Genomic DNA, 18,227 nt, shown 5'->3' on the forward strand with positions numbered 1-18,227 from the left:
CTCTTAGGAAATTCTTTTTTAGGGGATTTAAATGTATGCAGAATAAAATGGACAATAGGATAGCAAGTTTTCCACAATTTTCTTTAAAGTCTGCTAAACTTTAGCCCTTAACACTGAAGGAAATATTTTCTATCCATCAAAACACTGAGAACTGAACACTTGACATATGTTGTAACTGATCCTGTTGTCCTCAGACCACTGAGGTAACCTAATGTTTTGACAACACAAGAACAGCAAATTGAAGCCAGCTTTATCAGTTTCAAAGCATCTTGGCTGTCCTTGTGGAACTGTGCTACATGCACACAGGACTTGGCAACTGGAGGATTTTCTCAGTTAATTAATGATTTGAAGTGTTGTTTCAGCTGCTGAAATTCTATAAACAATAACAGAAATAGCTTTCAGTAGTAGCACGCTCTTCAGAAACTGTTCCTCTGCAAAGAACAGTTAGAGACTCAAACAGGAGCCTTATGTCAAGGTTGCCCAGGACAGCACACTGTCATCTGCTGTTTTCATTTCTGACACCCTCCTCACAAGCTAGGGCGTTCTCCCATTACCCAGCCACACTTCTCATGTGTATGGGAGAGGCTCATCCATACAGTTAGGATGAGAAACGAATGAATCCCCTGCATATAGCCACTTAAAGGGTGATTTCTCTCCTACCTTTTAACAATAAGCAATGGCTTAATGACAGACTGAACAAAGCCATTTGAAAAAGTCACATCTGCACTCTTAGTGGCTTGGTTTATTTTAAGGCTTACTTAGGATGCTTCTAGAGAGTCAGAGATCCTTCTCCTGGACCCATGTCCACTTTCAGATGTGAAGCAAGGCTGATCTGTTGTCCCAAGATCTTTCTATGGAAAGACTTATGGTTGTCTGGACAGGCATTTTCACTTTATTGAAGACAACAGCAAGACTAGTGTTATGCTCAGTGTAGACACATGGGACTAGTCTTATTTCTATGGGACTCATTAAAAATGTGGGCACTATCAATTTAGAAACCTACATTTTCAAAATATCAGTTACTGTAACCTCAAGAGCACAAACTAGACATTTAGAGATAAGAACTAATTCTCTCTCACACTCCTCTGAGATGAAGTAGTAAGTGGGTTTTATTCTCTTGTACAGAGGGTAAAAGGGAAAGGAAGTTAAGTGATACTAATACGATAAGCAAGTTTCAGAGTCGGTATTAAAACTCAGAGCCAGCTTTAGAAGTCAAAACTTTCAACTTTATGATCTTTCCTCTGCAATAACTTAAATAAATACACACATTTCTAAGTAGCAAACTGCTCGTGTGCCTTCCATGTTAACACTGAGGTACAGACTTTGTGACATAGTCTATAAGTCTGTCTCACTTCTTTGGGACTAGAAAAGCACCCTATTTCTACTGTAGGAAAGTGTGTCCTATTTTGTGAGCTGTATGTGATCTCCTGAGAAAAACAAAGTCCTATGTCCTGAAAAGGGTACAAACTGCAGCAGCTAGCCTTCTAAGCAGACCATGTGATGTTGAGCTCTCCATCCTCTCATCAGTAATCACAGACTGTATTGTCTTTGTACTGATGTTTGTGGCTCTCTGTGTAATTGCTTCTAGAGAGTAACTAGGAGACTTTCAATGATGACAGTGATCACTATTTTCTGCTGACAAAAAATTCTGTTTGATCAATAGAAATGACTTAAGATGATTGCAGGAGGGAGAGTTTTCAAGGGAGTGGAACCTGAGCTATGGGACTTGTTCTCCTAATAAGTAAGAATAAGCAATGACCTCATTGATTTCACAGCTAAACTCAAAACTCATCTCTGCAATTTAAGATCCCTTTGGGGACTATTCTCATATATAAACCCATACACACCCAGAACATCATTAAAATAAAATTTAACATTCCATTCTACCCGACAACGAGGAAGATAGATATTACTGTAAGATTTTTTTTTTTTTTTAATTCATTCGTGGCATTCACATTCTACAGCAGTAGGTAATGAATTTGGATTGGCGAAGTAAATGAACTGGTAGTTTGAGAGCAAAAACTCCCTATAGAACTCTTGGCTGAATTTATGTGGAGAAAGTGGATGAGAAAAGGGAAACATTCCTTACTATACAGGACCGGATCCTCTGCTATAATTGTGTGATTCAAGAATGAAGGGGGACCCCAGCCCAAGCACTGATTTAACAATTACAGAGAGATGGGAAGAAATGCAGAAGTATTCCTCCCTAATGGGTTGATTGTATCTCTAGGAGGGCATTGACAGTTTTTCTACCAAAGAGGATGTTGGCAGTTCTGTGACCTTTCCATCAGAGGTACATTGCTCTTTTGAAAATATTAGCACTGTGCAATGCACCGTCCACTCCATCCACTCCCCTCTGCTAGTCCACAAGGTGGACTGGCCATTGCTGGTGGACTGGTTCATGTGATAGGAAAAGTATAGCCAAATAATATGAGTTAATATTTGGCTGTGTAAATAATTCCTGATAAAGTTCATTTTAAAACAAAACAGCATGCAGCTCTGGCTCTTTAGTGTAGCCAAAGAAGAGAGTATTTACATGTTTGATTATTTTGGTGGGGTGGGGGGGGTGGAGATCCAAATATATTGTGCTGTAAATGGAAATTTAGCAGCCATTTACACCTTAGATTACTCTTTTTTTTTTTTTTTTTTAAATAAATTTGGTTGTCAGCAGCAGCTGTGTTACAGGCATTCATTCGCCTTTGGTCACAATCATAATTTGACCTGTGTCAGGACATGCGTCTTTTTTGTGGGCTGGGAGGTGACAAGCACCTGCAGTTTTTCTTTAAACCATGGAGGATGTTCCATGGCATGCAGCGGCAGAAGGGGTAGCATACCAGAACAGCAACAGTGTTTGCAAATGTCCCTCTGGGCCTGTGTGCTGTTGCTTATGCCAGCACACCGGATGCTAGCACATTTTTCAGTCACACACATTGTGCTGCCCTTTGAAAGACTGACCTAGTATGTCTTTCCAACAGTAGTGCCAGGAGCAGAGCTACTCATTTACAGGACTAGGGCCAGAACAGGAGACAGAGACAAACATATTCTGCAGAGACCAGCCTACAGTAGCTGAGGAGCTATGCTAAGTTACGGCACTGTTTTGAAGGCCTTCGGTGAAAACTCACTGGTAAAGCCTGGCATCCTTGCCATAACGCTTTCCATTTTGTATTCACCCTGATTTGAAATATCTTTTCTTTCCCACCAAAGGAAACATAAGGTAGTAGCTGGCAGTTTTCCTTTCCTAGTTTTATTTTAGCAGAGCTCCTGATGTGTAAAGCAGCTGTAATGGGCACAATGCCACAACGATGGTATAGTAAGAACAATGGCATTGGAGCACCTACCCCTTTGCATGAGTGTGGCAGAACAGGAGTTGCCATACCAGACTGGATTATCCATCCACCTAATCTCTGGCAAGGGTGAGCACTTCATCCAACAGAGGTAGGCAGCTCCTCTGTCTTCCACCCCCATCCCAGTCTAAAATCCTCTTACCTCTTCCAAGTTCTGGTAGAAAAGTGCCAGAATAAGGGCAGTCTGCAGCTTCTCTCTCCTACTCTGGGATAGATCCCTGATCTGCCGCTTCCTCTCATGAATGGCATTCAGTTTGTGCTGGATCTTTAGCCCTTCCAGTCCACCAGCCTTTTCTAGCCTGCTTGCCTGTTCTTGAAGAGACATCATCTGAGGAGGCAACAAATCTGAAATTACTTTTATGCTTCAAAGTGGTATGAAAGAAACAAAAAACAGGCTCCTTGCCATACCTAAAAGATTATATTTTTTTCTGGAATGAACCAGGAATAGCAAGGACAAGTTAACCAGCATTCCCCCCACCCCACCCTGTACTATGTTACTTCTATGACATCCTTGTCATTGGTCTCTGTAGTGCACCATAGCTAGTTAAATGAATTAAAGCTGTAACTCCAAGTCTCTATGCCACTTATCATCCAGTGCATGGAATCATGGAGCAAGCCTGACACCCATGAGCGCTCAGGTTTTATTGCTGTGTGGAAATCAGGTGTTGGAAGGTAGCTCTCAACATGAGCAATCAGTCTGGCAGGCAGGTGGCACAGGTTCTGGGAGCTCATTCCTTCTGGGAAAACCAGGCACAGCCCCAGGTTTGAGTTTAGCCCTAGCCTGGGTGAATTACAGCAGTGGCCACCAGCCAGGCAGATTCCTTTACACGCAGGTGAGCAATTCAGCATCTATTCCAAAGATGCAAAGAGGCTAGCCAATTTGGTACAGACGCTGTATACCAAATGTATATTTAAATAATTAGACAAGTCATACCCTCTGACCTACTGTATTTTACTTGCTTTAAAAGCCACTGATTTTTTTTAATGAAGAAAGGAGAAACTTCTGATATCCTTAACACACAATATGGCCTGCTTTAAATATTTCTTTTGGTACATCCCACTATTCAACTTACTAAGTGGTTTTCCTGTCTACTGCAAGACAATACAGGCAGGACTTGGGCATGTAGTGTTTAACACTTGTTCTCCACTTCTCTGTCTCATATTTCACTAAGCTTCCCCATTTTCTCTTTGGTTCAAGCATACCAGGAGTATCACACCTGTCAGCAATTTAATGTGTTGCCATGTAGAATATTTGTTGATTTTTGTACCTTCTCATCCTGTGATGCCAGAAACTTCTCAAAAGCCTCATGTTTCCTTATCAGTTGCTCTACTTCATCCACAGAGCTTCCAAGGTCACTGCTTTTCAAATAAATCTATAAAAATAGTTTAATATTTTTCTCAGTAGATTAATTATCACATAAACCTGATTCATAAATGTGAGAAGAGGTATTAACTCTCCCGTTGAGAGTACACTTGAGAGGAAAAAAAAGGAACAGAAGGCAACTGAAATTGGAAATTAAATAGCAGGGCTCCATGGTCTTGAGCAAGAAAGAGAAGCATTAACAGGTCCAGCTAAGGAAAGTTACCTATCACTGCTTATCGCAATCACTAAGTCACAAGGCTGGCAGTGAATTCCAGAGGTCTAAGCCATCCTTGTAATCCAAAGCAAATCAACATTGTCACGTCTGACAGATGTCTGTATGATTCCTTCTTAGAAGACTTCCAATAACAGAGACTTTGCAGCCTCCCTGGGCAATTTATTCCAGTGCTTCGTTAACTTTACCATTAGCAAGATTTTCCAAATATCTAGCCTGAAAATGCATTGCTAATGCTTTACCTCATTACATACTGCCCTCTTCATCACAGAAAGGAGATAATTCCTTCTACATTTTCTTCAGCCTTGTACATATTTGTAGGCTTTTTGCATACTGGGATTTCTATCTTCTCTAGGCTAAAACTACCCTGATCTGATCAATCATTCCACACAGGCTGTGTCTTCTTGACTCTGATTATTCTTATTGCTCTCCTCTGGGTTTTCTCCATTTCCACTTATTTTGAAATGGGGTTCCTAATACTTGATGCAAGAAGTGGCAATAAGCAATAATTCATTGCTAGAGTGAAGGTAGTGAAGACAGTAGAGAGCTTATGTGTGGTTTCCAAGCTGTAATCTTCTGTATGTATCTGTGTATGGTGCTTATCTTTTACACAATACCATGAACTCAAGTTCACCTTGCAACCTACTATAAGCTTCCAGAAACTTTTCAGAAGAACTGCTATCAGACCAGCTTGTCCCCATCTTGTATTTATGCAGCTGATTATTCCTGAAAAATGTCATAGCTTGCACCTGTACCAAGTGCATTACATCTGTTATTTTTTTCAGGCCGTCTTTCCAACTTAACTGCGTTAATTTTATTTACTGTCTGTCCTGTCAGTCTCTGATGCAGAAAGACCTCAGTCTAAAATAACAAATGCAGTTTTAAGGAAACTGACCTCTGCACTATTTGCTTTTAACACTGTGAGGACCTTTTCTAACTAATCCACATATATCTCTAAGGCACCACAGTGTTTCTTGACTCTTTTCTGGTATTAAGAAAACTGATTGCCCAATTACTTCTCCCGTCCATTCTGTTACATTCGGTTTTGTCAAATGCAAAAGAATAAACAATGTAGTTATCTATTATCAAGAAAAAAAAAAAAAAAGCTTTTCTGCAGGCCAGTAGGAATTTATTCTTCTCCAGTGGATTTAATTCCCTTTAATCCCCAGTTTCTTCCCTTATTCAATGACGAGACAACAGCAGGACAAAAACCCCAGAGGCTCTGATGCGACATGAGCAAAAACTAGCTGTGGACAAGGTTCACAGTGGAGTGAACATGACTGCAGAGACTTTTGGAGTTCAGGCTGCTATGAGGGACTGCATTTATCAGTTGGGACACAGCACTGTGTAATCCATTCTGTGACCTCATGGAATCGTAAGTATTTGGATAAGGATGAGAAATTCCAACCAGTAATTCTACCTGGCTTAAGTGCAATTAGCCAAGATGGAAGAAGAATTTGAGATCAGTGATATAGTGTGAAAGAATTCAGAGGCAGGAAAGAAACAGAATAGAATCAGTGAAACAACACAATTGCTAATAGTTTCAGAAGAGGGCTGGTAAAGAACATAGGTAAATCTGTGCCTTAAAACCATAGAAGTGCACAGGAAAAATAACTTCTAAAGACATGTCTCTTGCTTTGCAAAACATTACTGTTCTATAGCAGTCTGACAGGGCATTTTTTTATAGGAGAGAAAAGATATTCTTCAGCAGCTACTTCAGAAAACTGGTAATGATGTTCATTGTCTGGACAGAAGTATCGGACAACTGTTTAACCCCACAGGGCATCTTCTCAAGGAAAGGTTTCCCAGGCATGTATTATGAGCAGGGGAATCCACACCTACTTGTCAGGGTCTGAGTGCACCAACAGGTTCTGGCAGCCCAGACTGTCCCCTGGACAGGCCCCCTGCTCCCACCCGGGGGTCCCTCTGAGGCTCAGCCCTGGCCCCAGCTCTGCCTGAGCTGCATTGAGGGGAGGCCTGAGCTCTGCCCTGGTCCTCCCGGACAGATCCCAGATTTCAGTCGTTGCCTTGCTTTGTCGCCTTGATCTCTAGATGGTTGATGGACCTTGTTACTGCTGCTGCCACTCAGCCCTCCTGGGCAACTGTGGCTAAGAGGACTGACAGCCAGACTTGGCCTGACTTTCTGGTTCATTTTTGGGGAGTTAATGAGAGAAATATTTTGCATATACAGAAAAATGCAGAGAATATCATGCCCAGGCCAGATGTTCAAACTGCTCTCTACTAATCTATGTTGAGTATCAGAAGAGAGGTGAATAAATCCCAACACAGTCAACACTGTCAAGAAGCAGGGAAGGCCACTGTACAACAGGCCTAAGTTTTTAATAAATCTGGCCCATAAATCGCCAGGATACCTAAAGAAATACATTAACGTCTCTGTTATACCTTTGTATGTTAAATACAACCCCCACCAGAAGGCAGATATTCTGTCATTCAAACTTTAATCCTTTGATCTATCCTACTCATCAAGTGTATGAAATTATTACAGATTTTTTTTTTTAGAGTGTTTTTGGATTTGGCTTGCCCTTGTGGAGGAAGATCTCCACGCATGTAGGCTCCAGGTCTGTCTACTGTAATGTTTTGTTAAACCACTTATAATTACCATCCATATTTACACTGCTGTTACTAACACTGAAATAAAAACTTAATCAGCTGAATCTACCTCACTCCTGTTCAGGGTACACAAACATACAGCCACATGCTGCATCTCTATCTTGGTGTTTTAAATGCCGCTTTAAAAGCATTGTAGCTTCTCTGTCATATTTTGTGGATTATCTACCATTTTTGGTCAAAAAAGATTTACCTGAGGAAACAGAAAATTCCCATAATTTTCCGCATATCACTCCCAGACCTTTATTTAGTAACTGTTAGCAGTGAAACTGCAAACTCTGTGATACCTGAAGAAATGGTCAGCCATTAGTTTTCCTGATCATATATTTGTGGTAGAAGAAAAAGGCAAGGGACATCTACTGGTAAAGATGGTTATTTTCTTTGGAAAAAGAGAACAGAGACATCTGAGGCACAGGGGTGTGGGATGGTGAGTCACAAGCAGCTGCCACTGGAGTGCTCAGTGCCTTGCTCCCACTGAAAATCACTACACACAAATAACACTGAGCATTCAAAGCCCCAGCCCTTCAGCTGTTACAGCAGTGGGAAAAAGTCCTCCTGACTTCTGAAAGCTTTGGACCAGGTCCTCCAAGTAGAAGCCTGTGCAAATGCTCTTGGGAACACAGGTTTTCAATACTGAGAATGAATAGTGGTGCACAAAAAGAAAATTGGTGCAAAAGAAAACTGGCTGTATATATTACATGAGAGGTGATGGCAATACACTTAGAAGAAAGCAGCCCCAGTAACACTAACAATGCTACTTAGAGAGCTGGTGAGGTAAAAACTGTCCATTCGTCTTTTAAACAGAAATCTTATGACAGCAATTGCTAGAATCAGAACTGCAACATTTTTTTCATTTAAGCATTTGTTATACCGATCTGAAAGCAGAATGGAAATTGGCTCCCACACCACAATGCTGGCCTGTGGCCAATTACATCACTTTTTGGCATATTTTTAGACAGGTCCCCAAACTCCTGCTTTGAATGCGACATATTGATTTCAAACACAAAACACTGCATAGCTCTTCTCAGGTAACCTACCAGAGTCTCCCACAGCACACAGCAGATATAAACTTTCTTTCAAGTTTGTTGCTGTTATGAATCATGGCCCATCATCAAGAATTTAATGCTCAGCCACAAAAAGCACCGAAGACTTGACCACTCACTATATAGTGGACTTGTTTTTAAGTGAAGACTTGCAAAGATGCTTAAAACCACAAAATGGACTTGGCCCTTTTTGAGATTTGAAATGTAACATGTAACAAATAGCCAAGTTATTAACAATGCAAAGCACAGAAACAGAGGTTTTAACCCTACATAACTGGAGTTTTTCACTATTGCTGAGCTCATTGCACAGATTTAGCCACACTGTCATAAGACCTCTTATGTGACAGCACAGGCCAGCTCTAGCTTTTGGAGAAATACTGAATGAAACATTTTAGTCATTAGTATAACTGTCTTCTCTGGATGCCACAACTTCACATTCATACACACTGGAAGCTGACACAGCCCCAAAAGAAATCTGTCTTCTAAGAAGTGTCATTTTTATTTCTGTAGAAGAAAAACTATTTTAATTATTTGTGCAAATCCACTCCCTTCTCCTGCTTCTGCTCTTCACAGTATAACAAGTTCCACAGATTTTGCCCCCCACTGCCTGCCCTGGGCTTGCTGCTGAGATTGCTGGAACTCCACTGAAAATCTTTCAGCTCTAAGCATATACTGAAAGCCAGAATTGCTCCCAGTTTTAAATGCCTTCACTTAAAGCAAGTAATCAAGTCCAAACTCTCTGTGCAGATAGATCACAACAAGGTTTGATTTGACTTACTTCTGATAAAAGTAAATACAAAAAAGAATTAATAAAAAAAATAAATTGTTTTAGTAAAGTAAATAAATGTGCTTAATACCATGATTATATATGGTTCACAAATATGTTGTACTATGCTTCATTTCAGTAAAAGTTATAACAAGGTATCATACTATAACCATAAGTGGAATAAAACACACTGAAGTTGTTTATAAAAAAAATACATACACTGACATCACTATATTATTGGCCTCTGACCTCACAATCTAGACACGAAATTCTAATGTTAAACATATTTAAAATTCTTCCTCCCTCCTACTGCATGCTGTCTCATCGGCATAAGAATATAATTATCTGATATTGGAAATGTACATGGGAAAAGCACAGAGAGAAGTCAGTGTTTGTTTTCCCATAACTGCTACGATCCCTTCCCCCCACCTATCCCCTCCTTCTTCAAAATTCGCAAGCTTGACCCCTATCCTGTAAGTAGTAGGTGTTAGATCAGAATCCTATGCACATACATCATCATCATTAAAGTATTTACTTATGAAACATTTGTCTGAAGGCAGACTAAATTCCTTTTAAACTCCCCATAGTTTCACTGCTAGAAACTTTGCTGGGATATAAAAATTTGAGATGCTGTGGAGACTAAATTCCCTTCATTTCCCTCAGGACAGGGTGGTACCTCTCTTTTTCTAAGGGGAAAAAGTGATTTCTTCCTATACACTTAAATATTTTGCGTTTTGAAAACAAGTATTACTTTTAAAAATTACAAACCCAGGAATTAGTAATTTAGAAATATAGCATAATCTGACAAGTAAGAAAATGGAAACAGTGAAACAGAAAAATCTAAGAAAAACTACACTGAGGATTTGTCCCAGGTCCCAGACTGACTAGCAGAGAAGAAAACCAGTTCTTGGCCCTGAACCTTCAAACTGCTGAGCACTATGGCCCCATTATGCGAAATCTGTAAGCACACGCATAGCATTGAGCATGTCATGTTGACAATAGTACTCTAATGGTTAAAATGAAACACTTGTTAAGTGCTCAATCAGATCAGAGCACTCAGCGTCATTTAGGATGCATCAAGCTATAGCTGCAGCCTTGGTGACAGCAGAACACGAGTAGCTTTCTGATTGTCCCATAAGTTGTCTCTAGGGAGTGGGAACATCGCAGGAAGCATACAAAAAGAAATCCACGTGGCTTGATTAACATAACTTAAAACTTCTGTTTGCAAATGTTCCTAGAATGGAATGGAAATCTTCACCACTCTCCTTCCAGATCCAAAGGATGCAATGTTGACAGCAATAGATGGACACCATGCACCCTCCGTGTCTCTGTGAGTTGAAGATGTGGTGTGAGCTGGTATGTTTGTCAAAAGGTTGTCAGGGCATACACTTTTTAGAGTGCATGTTTCCTGGGAAGGTCTCAAACCAGATCTTGCCCAATGGCTAGAAAGCAATCCTGAGCAGCAAACTGGATTCACTGATAGAGAGAGGCCAGCTCCAATCTCCACGGGGTGAAAGGGTGGACCAACTATATCTGAATCATGTGTTTTGATAGAGATTGTTGGACTTGGGCTTCTTCTGAATTCTCTTACCACCTGGATAGGCATAGCAGTCCAAGGGGCAGCAAGTATCAGGGTGATTTTGGAAACCTTGTGGTGAGCAGGTGTTAGACCATCACATGGAGTCTTCCTAAACTCTGGCCTAGATGAAGGGTGGTTTTGAAAGATAATCAGCTCTGGATTTAAATCCTTGCTTGTGACCTCATTCCCACTAGCTGAATTTTCTCTTCCAGTCAACACAGCTGGGGACAGCCATATATCTCTGGAGACAGTCTGCTGGGGAAGGCCAGGATATTTAGAGGAAGTCACATGAAATCTTGTGATCTGAAGAGCTGGAGACCCACCTGAAGGGAAGCCTTGTTTTGGTTTATGGGATCCTGTTGGAAGACCAGCTGGAGTTTCAGGCACCTTCTCTAATTGTGACATGAGCAGACCTGAATGAGCATGGCTGCTTTCATGGGAATCTGCTCGAAAAGGCTTTATCGTCAAGCTGCAAGTTGAAATGTAAAGCTTCATTGAAGCATGGAGGTCTGGCATTTGTACATTGCACTGGCTACAGCCTTGTTGGGGTGGGAGAGAATCACAAGGTTCCAGGGATGCATGCAGATTTTTGCTGCAGAGTGTAGAAACAGCTGGAATAGCAGACAGATCAACGTCTAGGCGTGATGTCCAGCTTGGTGGAGCTTTGCAGGAAAGGACATCAGAGGGCAAAGATACAGCAAGCTTCAAGGGATTGTTTTTTTCAGGAGAAATATGACGAACATTTTTTTCTCTTTCGGAATATTGCTTGTAAGATGCAGATGTTGACCGAGTGCCAGAATGCCCATATCCATGGCTCCGAGGGTCCCTGGGAGGACTGGAACACCTGGATGTCTCATCAGAAGGGTTGACACAGTGACTAGCACTCCCAAAACCTTTCCTCCGGTCTGTTTGTGCCAGGACGACATCTAGCCTTGAACAGTAAGCTCCAGAAGACACACTGCTCGGTGGTGAGCTGGCATTTCCTGGAGCAAGCTCTGCAACTGATTGACCAGTGGGAGGAAGCCATGCTGATGCTGGCATCTTTTGAAAAGGCCTGTCCCGCACAGCAGATTCAAAAGGAGGAGGTGGGGTCATTCTGCTGGAAGACAGCATCACTTCCGCAGTGGAGACATAGGTTGCAGATGAAAGTTTGCAGCGATGGTCCCTGCATGACATTCTGAAGCTTAGTCCTATCCGATGCAAAAATCAAAGCTACAGAAGCTTGCCTTTCCTCCTGTTTTTAAAACCAACTCCTAATCCTTTTTCCTTTGGCACTGAAAATTTCCATTCTTCCTCTGAAGCAAAGGAATGAGAGATGAATAAACATTCTCCAAGAAAAAAATTATAAACTAAAAAAATCCACATTCAAAATAAAAACGCACAGCTCTTCTAATACTGCTACCACTGCCTGTCACGTCTGCAAAGTGATATGAGAGTGGGACGGGCAGAAAGATAAATTACGGAGCATGAGGCTCTGCTCCCTGAGTGTTCTGACAGTGAGACTGCAGACAGAGTAGGAGGGAGCCAAAAACGCCTGCCAGAGACAGCCTGCGAACTCGCTGTTATTTCATCTGTGAAAAAAAGGAAAGCAGCTAACCTAAGCAATGCATCTGCTGCTGTGAAAAGTTTAGAACGGAGCAGAGTGTACTGGACACTGCTTCTGCTCAAAGCAAAAATGATTTTTTTTTTTCTTCCTTCTCTTTTTCAGCTGTTGCTTCTCTGCACTCCAAATGGCAAGATCTCAGTTTGCAGGTCTTAGGAGAGTTTCCTACAACAGTTCCATGTAATGGCACAACTGAATTCATAATAAAAAAAAATTCAAAAAGATAGACGTTTGCCTAATTTTCTCCACATGTGCTCTATTTTCTTTAGCATAGAACAATCCTAGACTAAATTCTGCAGAAATCCTTCGAAGGTTTAAGTAACTTGGATGTAATATAAGATGCTGGCATAAAGTCAAACCTGTCACACTGGCACAGACAGCGAATGAGAGAGCAGTTCTCAGTAGTAGTTCTTAGTTTAAAACACTCCTCTGTTGCTTTCTTCCTTCCCCTGTTCCTTGCTGCTGGGGGAGAGACTTGGTCTAAGGCATATGAAGCACTGGGAAAACAGGATCCAAAAATTATGGGATGACAGAAGCCGCTTTCTTACACACATATTTTGCAGACGGGCAAAGTGAAATGCACGTAACTGAGCTTTGCCTCAAACACAAAAGTCAGAAGAAACACAAGGGGTGGAGAGATTGCTTATATTTATTTGCCTGATAGGAATCTTTTTTGAATGTGTGTATGCTTTTGTCCTTTCTGAAAGCAGCAAATGACAATATTCCCATTGGGAAAGTGGTTTGGGAGTCTTCAATTGTTGTCTTGGCTGAATACTTTTTGAAAACGTGTTTGTAAGGACTGCTTTCCTACCCTCCTGCCTGTCTCCCTAGGGAGCAGAGTCTGCATCACTATGCAGCCACATTTTAACTCCATATAGTAGTAATAAAGCTCCATCCATTCCTCTTCTGATTGTTCTTTGAATGCAGAGAAGTAAAATACAAATAGTGACTATGGAACCTCAGTTCACTGTCAGATTGTATATACTGACCCATGAGGCAGATGGTGGCAGCTGCAAAAGACAGCTTTGCAGTTCTTCCTATTTGTCCCTCATTTAGATGGGAGTCCTGCAGCACAGGAATAACCCTTTTGAAGAATGATCACACTTAGAGATGAGAGAACAAAAGCAATGGGGGATATTCTGGGAATACAGGAATTCCAGCTGTAGAGGAATCAGAACAATATTGCCATTTCTATTCAGGGCCAGGTTGATGCACTGTATATTAAGGAAGGACTAGAATCCAGTAGAAGGTAAATTCCTTCCTGTTCTTCCATGAACAGCAGCAAATGAGCCTCTTCTCACAACAATTTGCTTTCTTTATTGATTTTATCCCATAAATTCTTCAAAGATACAGCTTATTTTGTATGTAAATACATGTAGTCTCTGTCTTCTCAGCAGTATAATAGCCTAAACCTGCATCACTCTGTATTTATACTCAATGTGGACTGCCACTGCTCTGGACACTGAGGCAATCGCCAACATTGCCAGGTCTCAAATCAGTAAAACTGACTTAAAGACAGTAAAATATGATTTAAAATGAGCAGGTAGCAGTGGAATTTGTGAAGTACAGCTGAGATGTGCTTTCACCAATACTCTCTAGCTCTGAGGCAGGCTGATGTTCCTGGGCAGCTGCCTTTTCTTCATGGTACTTTTGCTCAGTGTCAACTGTGGGTTAAAACCAAGATGACAAGAATGGACAACACAGGACTGAGTCATCATGATGGAGGAAAGCTCGTAATTCCTCAAAGGAAAGCTGTTCCCAGTATCAGCCTGATTGGTGCATTCAGAGTAGTGAGAGCTGAAACTCATCCTGAATGCTCACAGCTCATTGAGGATTTGTTTGTTTGCATCCTTGGATATGAACAAATCCAGTCTCTCTTCTTCCCACCTGACAGCACTTATACATTTCCTGGATTAAATTTGAGCGCTAATCCATAACAGTCTTTTCTAGGCATTGTGGTAGCTCAGTGATGTCAGTGAAGGAGGAGACATATGGCATTATAAAGATATGTATTTCCTTCAAGGAGTGAGTAGCAGAAGGCTTCAAGCCCATGTGTCCCAAAAGGTTACGTATTACTTCATGGCACAGCTCAGCACCAATTTTCTGAAAAATTTGGTGCCAGTGGCAAAGCACTTGCAGAAAACAGAGCTCAGCACAAACCGAGAACCATTATACCGCCAGTGCTCTTGGTGACTTAAGAATAATTTTTCCTTAATAAGAAATGACCCAGAGGTACAACCTCCTTCAGCTTTGCTTGAACCCTTCCATTTGGCAACCTTCAACCCATCAATGTGGTTTGCGTGCCAAGTCTCAGAACAGTTACAGTAATCTATCAATCCATGAATTTGCAGAGAGTGACTGGAAAAGACTTCTGAATTCTGCACTAAGTTTTGTAATAGCAAATGTCAGTCCTCAAGCTGGAACCTTTTTAAATAGTTCCATGAATCCAGGAAAGTGCAAGAAAGACAAAATATAATCTAATATTAGTGAAAAAAATCTATTTCAAGATCTGCAAAATTATGATAATAAGAACATCCTTCTGTCTCTTTGCATTAACTGTATCAGCCCTCATGAAAAGAGAGAGCTTTTTTCACTAGCTCATCTTTCTCTACTGCATCAAACAGAAACTAATATTCTTTACAAACAAATTCTTTCATAGTTGTTCTCCACACTGCTGCCAACTCCCTTGAGAACTGAGAAGTCAATTCCTTTTCCTGGATTAACTCACACTGCCAACATTCATTTTCCACTGGTTGCATTTCCCCAGCACTAACCCTCTGCCTGGGGTGAGGTTTCCAGCAACACCTGCAAAGTAATCTCCCTGTCCTCCTTCAAACCCTCTTCACAATTTCCCTTCTCTCTGAAGCCTACAAAAAAATTTGCCAGTGGTTAAGCAGTTGGTATGTTGTGATCTGTTTGTAAAGCTGACTAATACTGGATCATTGTCTCCCTCTTCTGTTGTGACTCTTCATCTGTTAGCTCTTATGTTTATTTGCAATGAACTATTGTCCAGGCAAGGATCATCTTTTTGTTTCTGGTTCCACACAGAAGAAAGGGGGGGGGGGGGGGGGGTGTCTTGTACACTGCTACAGTCTTCAAGTGATACCACAATGCAAACAATAACAATAAAAAGAGTGTCTTGTCTATACACAGACTCAAGGATTTAAAGTTGTAGGTGAATAGTAGTGCCCCTTTTAGTTTGGAAGAGTTCAAATGATTGAAGAGTTTAACTGGTTATTTTAAGTTTATAATTCACGTACCTCCTGTGAATTCAGGAGCATGTCCAGGTGATCCCAATCCTTGTAGAACATTTGTTCTTGGTGTATTTTCTCCAGCCACTCCTTCTTCTGTTTCCATTCATTGTATACATTTTCCTTCTCTTCCAAGAGAGCCTGTAGCTTCTGCTGAATCTGAACACAATTTCCAATGAAAAACTCATGTTGGTTTTTATACCCCGTGGACCACGGTAGGTAGGAGGAAAAAGGATTAAGTGGAATGGTGGATAAGCACCTTAAATTGTAACAAAATTATCAAACAGAAAAAAGTAAAATAAGTTCTAGCACTTATATTTGGGCAGAGAGATAATCAGAGGTGCCTCATTTCAGGAATGGAGGAGTGCTTCTTACACCATATATAGCAGTCAAAGCCAAGAGCAAAGGTAGGTAACTGTTTCTCAAGTGTACCTTCTAGAATCAAATCCTAATTCTCCATTATCTTTAGCCATAATGGTGCAATTATAGCACTTCAAATTGGGATAGGACAGATACTTAAATAAGTTATCAACATAGCATATTCTCCTAATCAGGGACTACATGCCTCAATGTTACAGTTCATGTAATTTTGGCTTCCAAACACTATATCCACAGACCTTCTATAAATAATTTTTTCCTACATTTTTCTACAGGCAAAGAACTTTACAGTCAGGAAGATTTCCAGTTACTATAGTAATGCATTGCAATATTCAACAAATTTTCAGGAAATAGCTTGGGAGAGTAATTTGCACAAACTCTGCAGTTTTCTGAAGACATTCAAGAGACATGGTAATGAATTGTCAGGGGAGAAGTAAACTAGTAGGTACTGGAAAAGAAATGATGCTGGGAGAATCTTAGAAGCTATTTGTCTTGAGTAAACTGACATTTTGATTTCCATCTTTAATTTCCAGGGAGCTAAATATACCAGCATAATTCATTACTACAGAAAATGTTTCAATTAATCTTTAAACTCTCTCATACGTTTGAGCGTTTTCATTCTTTGGTTGACAGGTTTTTGTCCAGCCTGGTCCAGTATGGATATAGCACTGTAATGTGAAGTATAGTATTTGTGTGAAAACCCAGTTTGGGAAGTGGGTGGAATTATCTCCATTGTTCAGAGCATAGCGAACTTCTCGAATAAGCCTAGCTCCTGCAGCGAGCCCTCAGGAGATGCCAGCACTCATCTATTGCTGAGGTAAAAAATGGAACAGATGTTTTTATGCCCAAGCTAGGTAACACACTGAGGCAAATGTATGTATGTCATGCATATGGATATGTGTGAGTGTACACATGCATTTGTATGCTTACAGCGCGATATAGTACAGAATGGTAGTTACACTGGTGTTGAGTAGCTGAATGTGTGTGACTGAACTCAAACGAGTTTCAGTTACCTCTCTTGATTCTATTTCCTCATGTTGCAAGAGTGACTGTCCTAGCTGTACAACATGATTATACTTCTCTTCTCGTGCTTCAATCTCTGCCAGTAGCTGTTGATGCTGGGTAAGTCTCAGGCTGCTAGTAGATATGTCCCGAATAGTCTCCTTGGCTCTCATTTCTCTTATTATTTCTGCTGTCCATGAGAAATAGTCCCACACCTGGAACCCAAGAAAATGTGAAAGTTGAGGTTAGAGCTCAAGCTTGGGTTATCAGACAGGAAAATCATAGGCTGACTGTTCAACTTCAAGTGAATGATAGGTAATAAAATCACAGATAAGAAAGAAAACATTTCATTAGCACTTAGAGTACTTCTATGAATTTTAACAAGGGTGGATAACATGACTGCAGGAATTTCTACATACTGTGTTAAATCATACATGTTTTGTAATATCATAATTATAACCAGACTGTGTCATATCACATTAATGACAACATGATACCATTTATTGCCCTTTAGTCGATCATTCTTTTAAGTGTTTTCTGGTGTTATTCCTTCACAGAGGATAAAACAATATCACCATGTTTTTCTGTGACTTAGCTTTGGCTAATACAAGCCTATTTGAAACTTAAGTTGTACACATATTCTAAAATGAGAGTGAGAATTTTCAGGTGAAAAAAAAAAAGCTCACTCTAATAGAGGTGGTAAAAAGGCAAATCACTGGTCAGAAAAAATTGCTTAAGCATGTAAGGCATGCAGATTCAGCTCCTGGTTTGTGGAACTATATGACTGAGATTGGCTCAGGAACATAATTCTGGAAGGAACAAAGATGTAATGCTAGTTTACTTTCAAAATCTGATGAACCGATAAACACATTTACAATATCTTAAAATGTCTGAAGCATCCAGCTGAGGCAGTTATGAGCAAGAAAATTCTTAAACAAATCTCAGAATTATTTTTCGATTGTGACTGAAGAAACTTGTGCAAATAAAAATAATTTTATATTTTCTGTGTGTCTTTCTCTGCACTTCATTCTGCATCTT

General features: G+C 40.5%; 2 protein-coding genes across 2 annotated transcripts in view; one reads left to right on the plus strand and one right to left on the minus strand.

Moving 5' to 3' along the window:
• The window catches only part of LOC104020445 (acyl-coenzyme A thioesterase 1), a 126,243-nt gene extending 115,559 nt beyond the window's left edge, over window positions 1-10,684 (plus strand). The window contains exons 20-21 of the transcript XR_015701952.1: window positions 6,109-6,314; window positions 10,615-10,684. The gene's annotated coding sequence lies outside the window, so the exon portion shown is untranslated. The remainder of the gene's footprint in view (window positions 1-6,108; window positions 6,315-10,614) is intronic.
• The window catches only part of SPTBN5 (spectrin beta, non-erythrocytic 5), a 108,270-nt gene that overhangs the window by 42,321 nt on the left and 47,722 nt on the right, over window positions 1-18,227 (minus strand). The window contains exons 35-38 of the mRNA XM_009473764.2: window positions 17,201-17,404; window positions 15,819-15,968; window positions 4,613-4,717; window positions 3,487-3,672 (exon numbers count right to left, since the gene is read on the minus strand). Of these exons, the coding sequence (XP_009472039.2) occupies window positions 3,487-3,672; window positions 4,613-4,717; window positions 15,819-15,968; window positions 17,201-17,404 (645 nt within the window). The remainder of the gene's footprint in view (window positions 1-3,486; window positions 3,673-4,612; window positions 4,718-15,818; window positions 15,969-17,200; window positions 17,405-18,227) is intronic.

This window comes from Nipponia nippon, unplaced genomic scaffold (genome assembly GCF_047370975.1).
Source record: "Nipponia nippon isolate SJK-2023a ecotype South Korea unplaced genomic scaffold, ASM4737097v1 scaffold_10, whole genome shotgun sequence".
Classification (NCBI taxonomy): Eukaryota; Metazoa; Chordata; class Aves; order Pelecaniformes; family Threskiornithidae; genus Nipponia; species Nipponia nippon.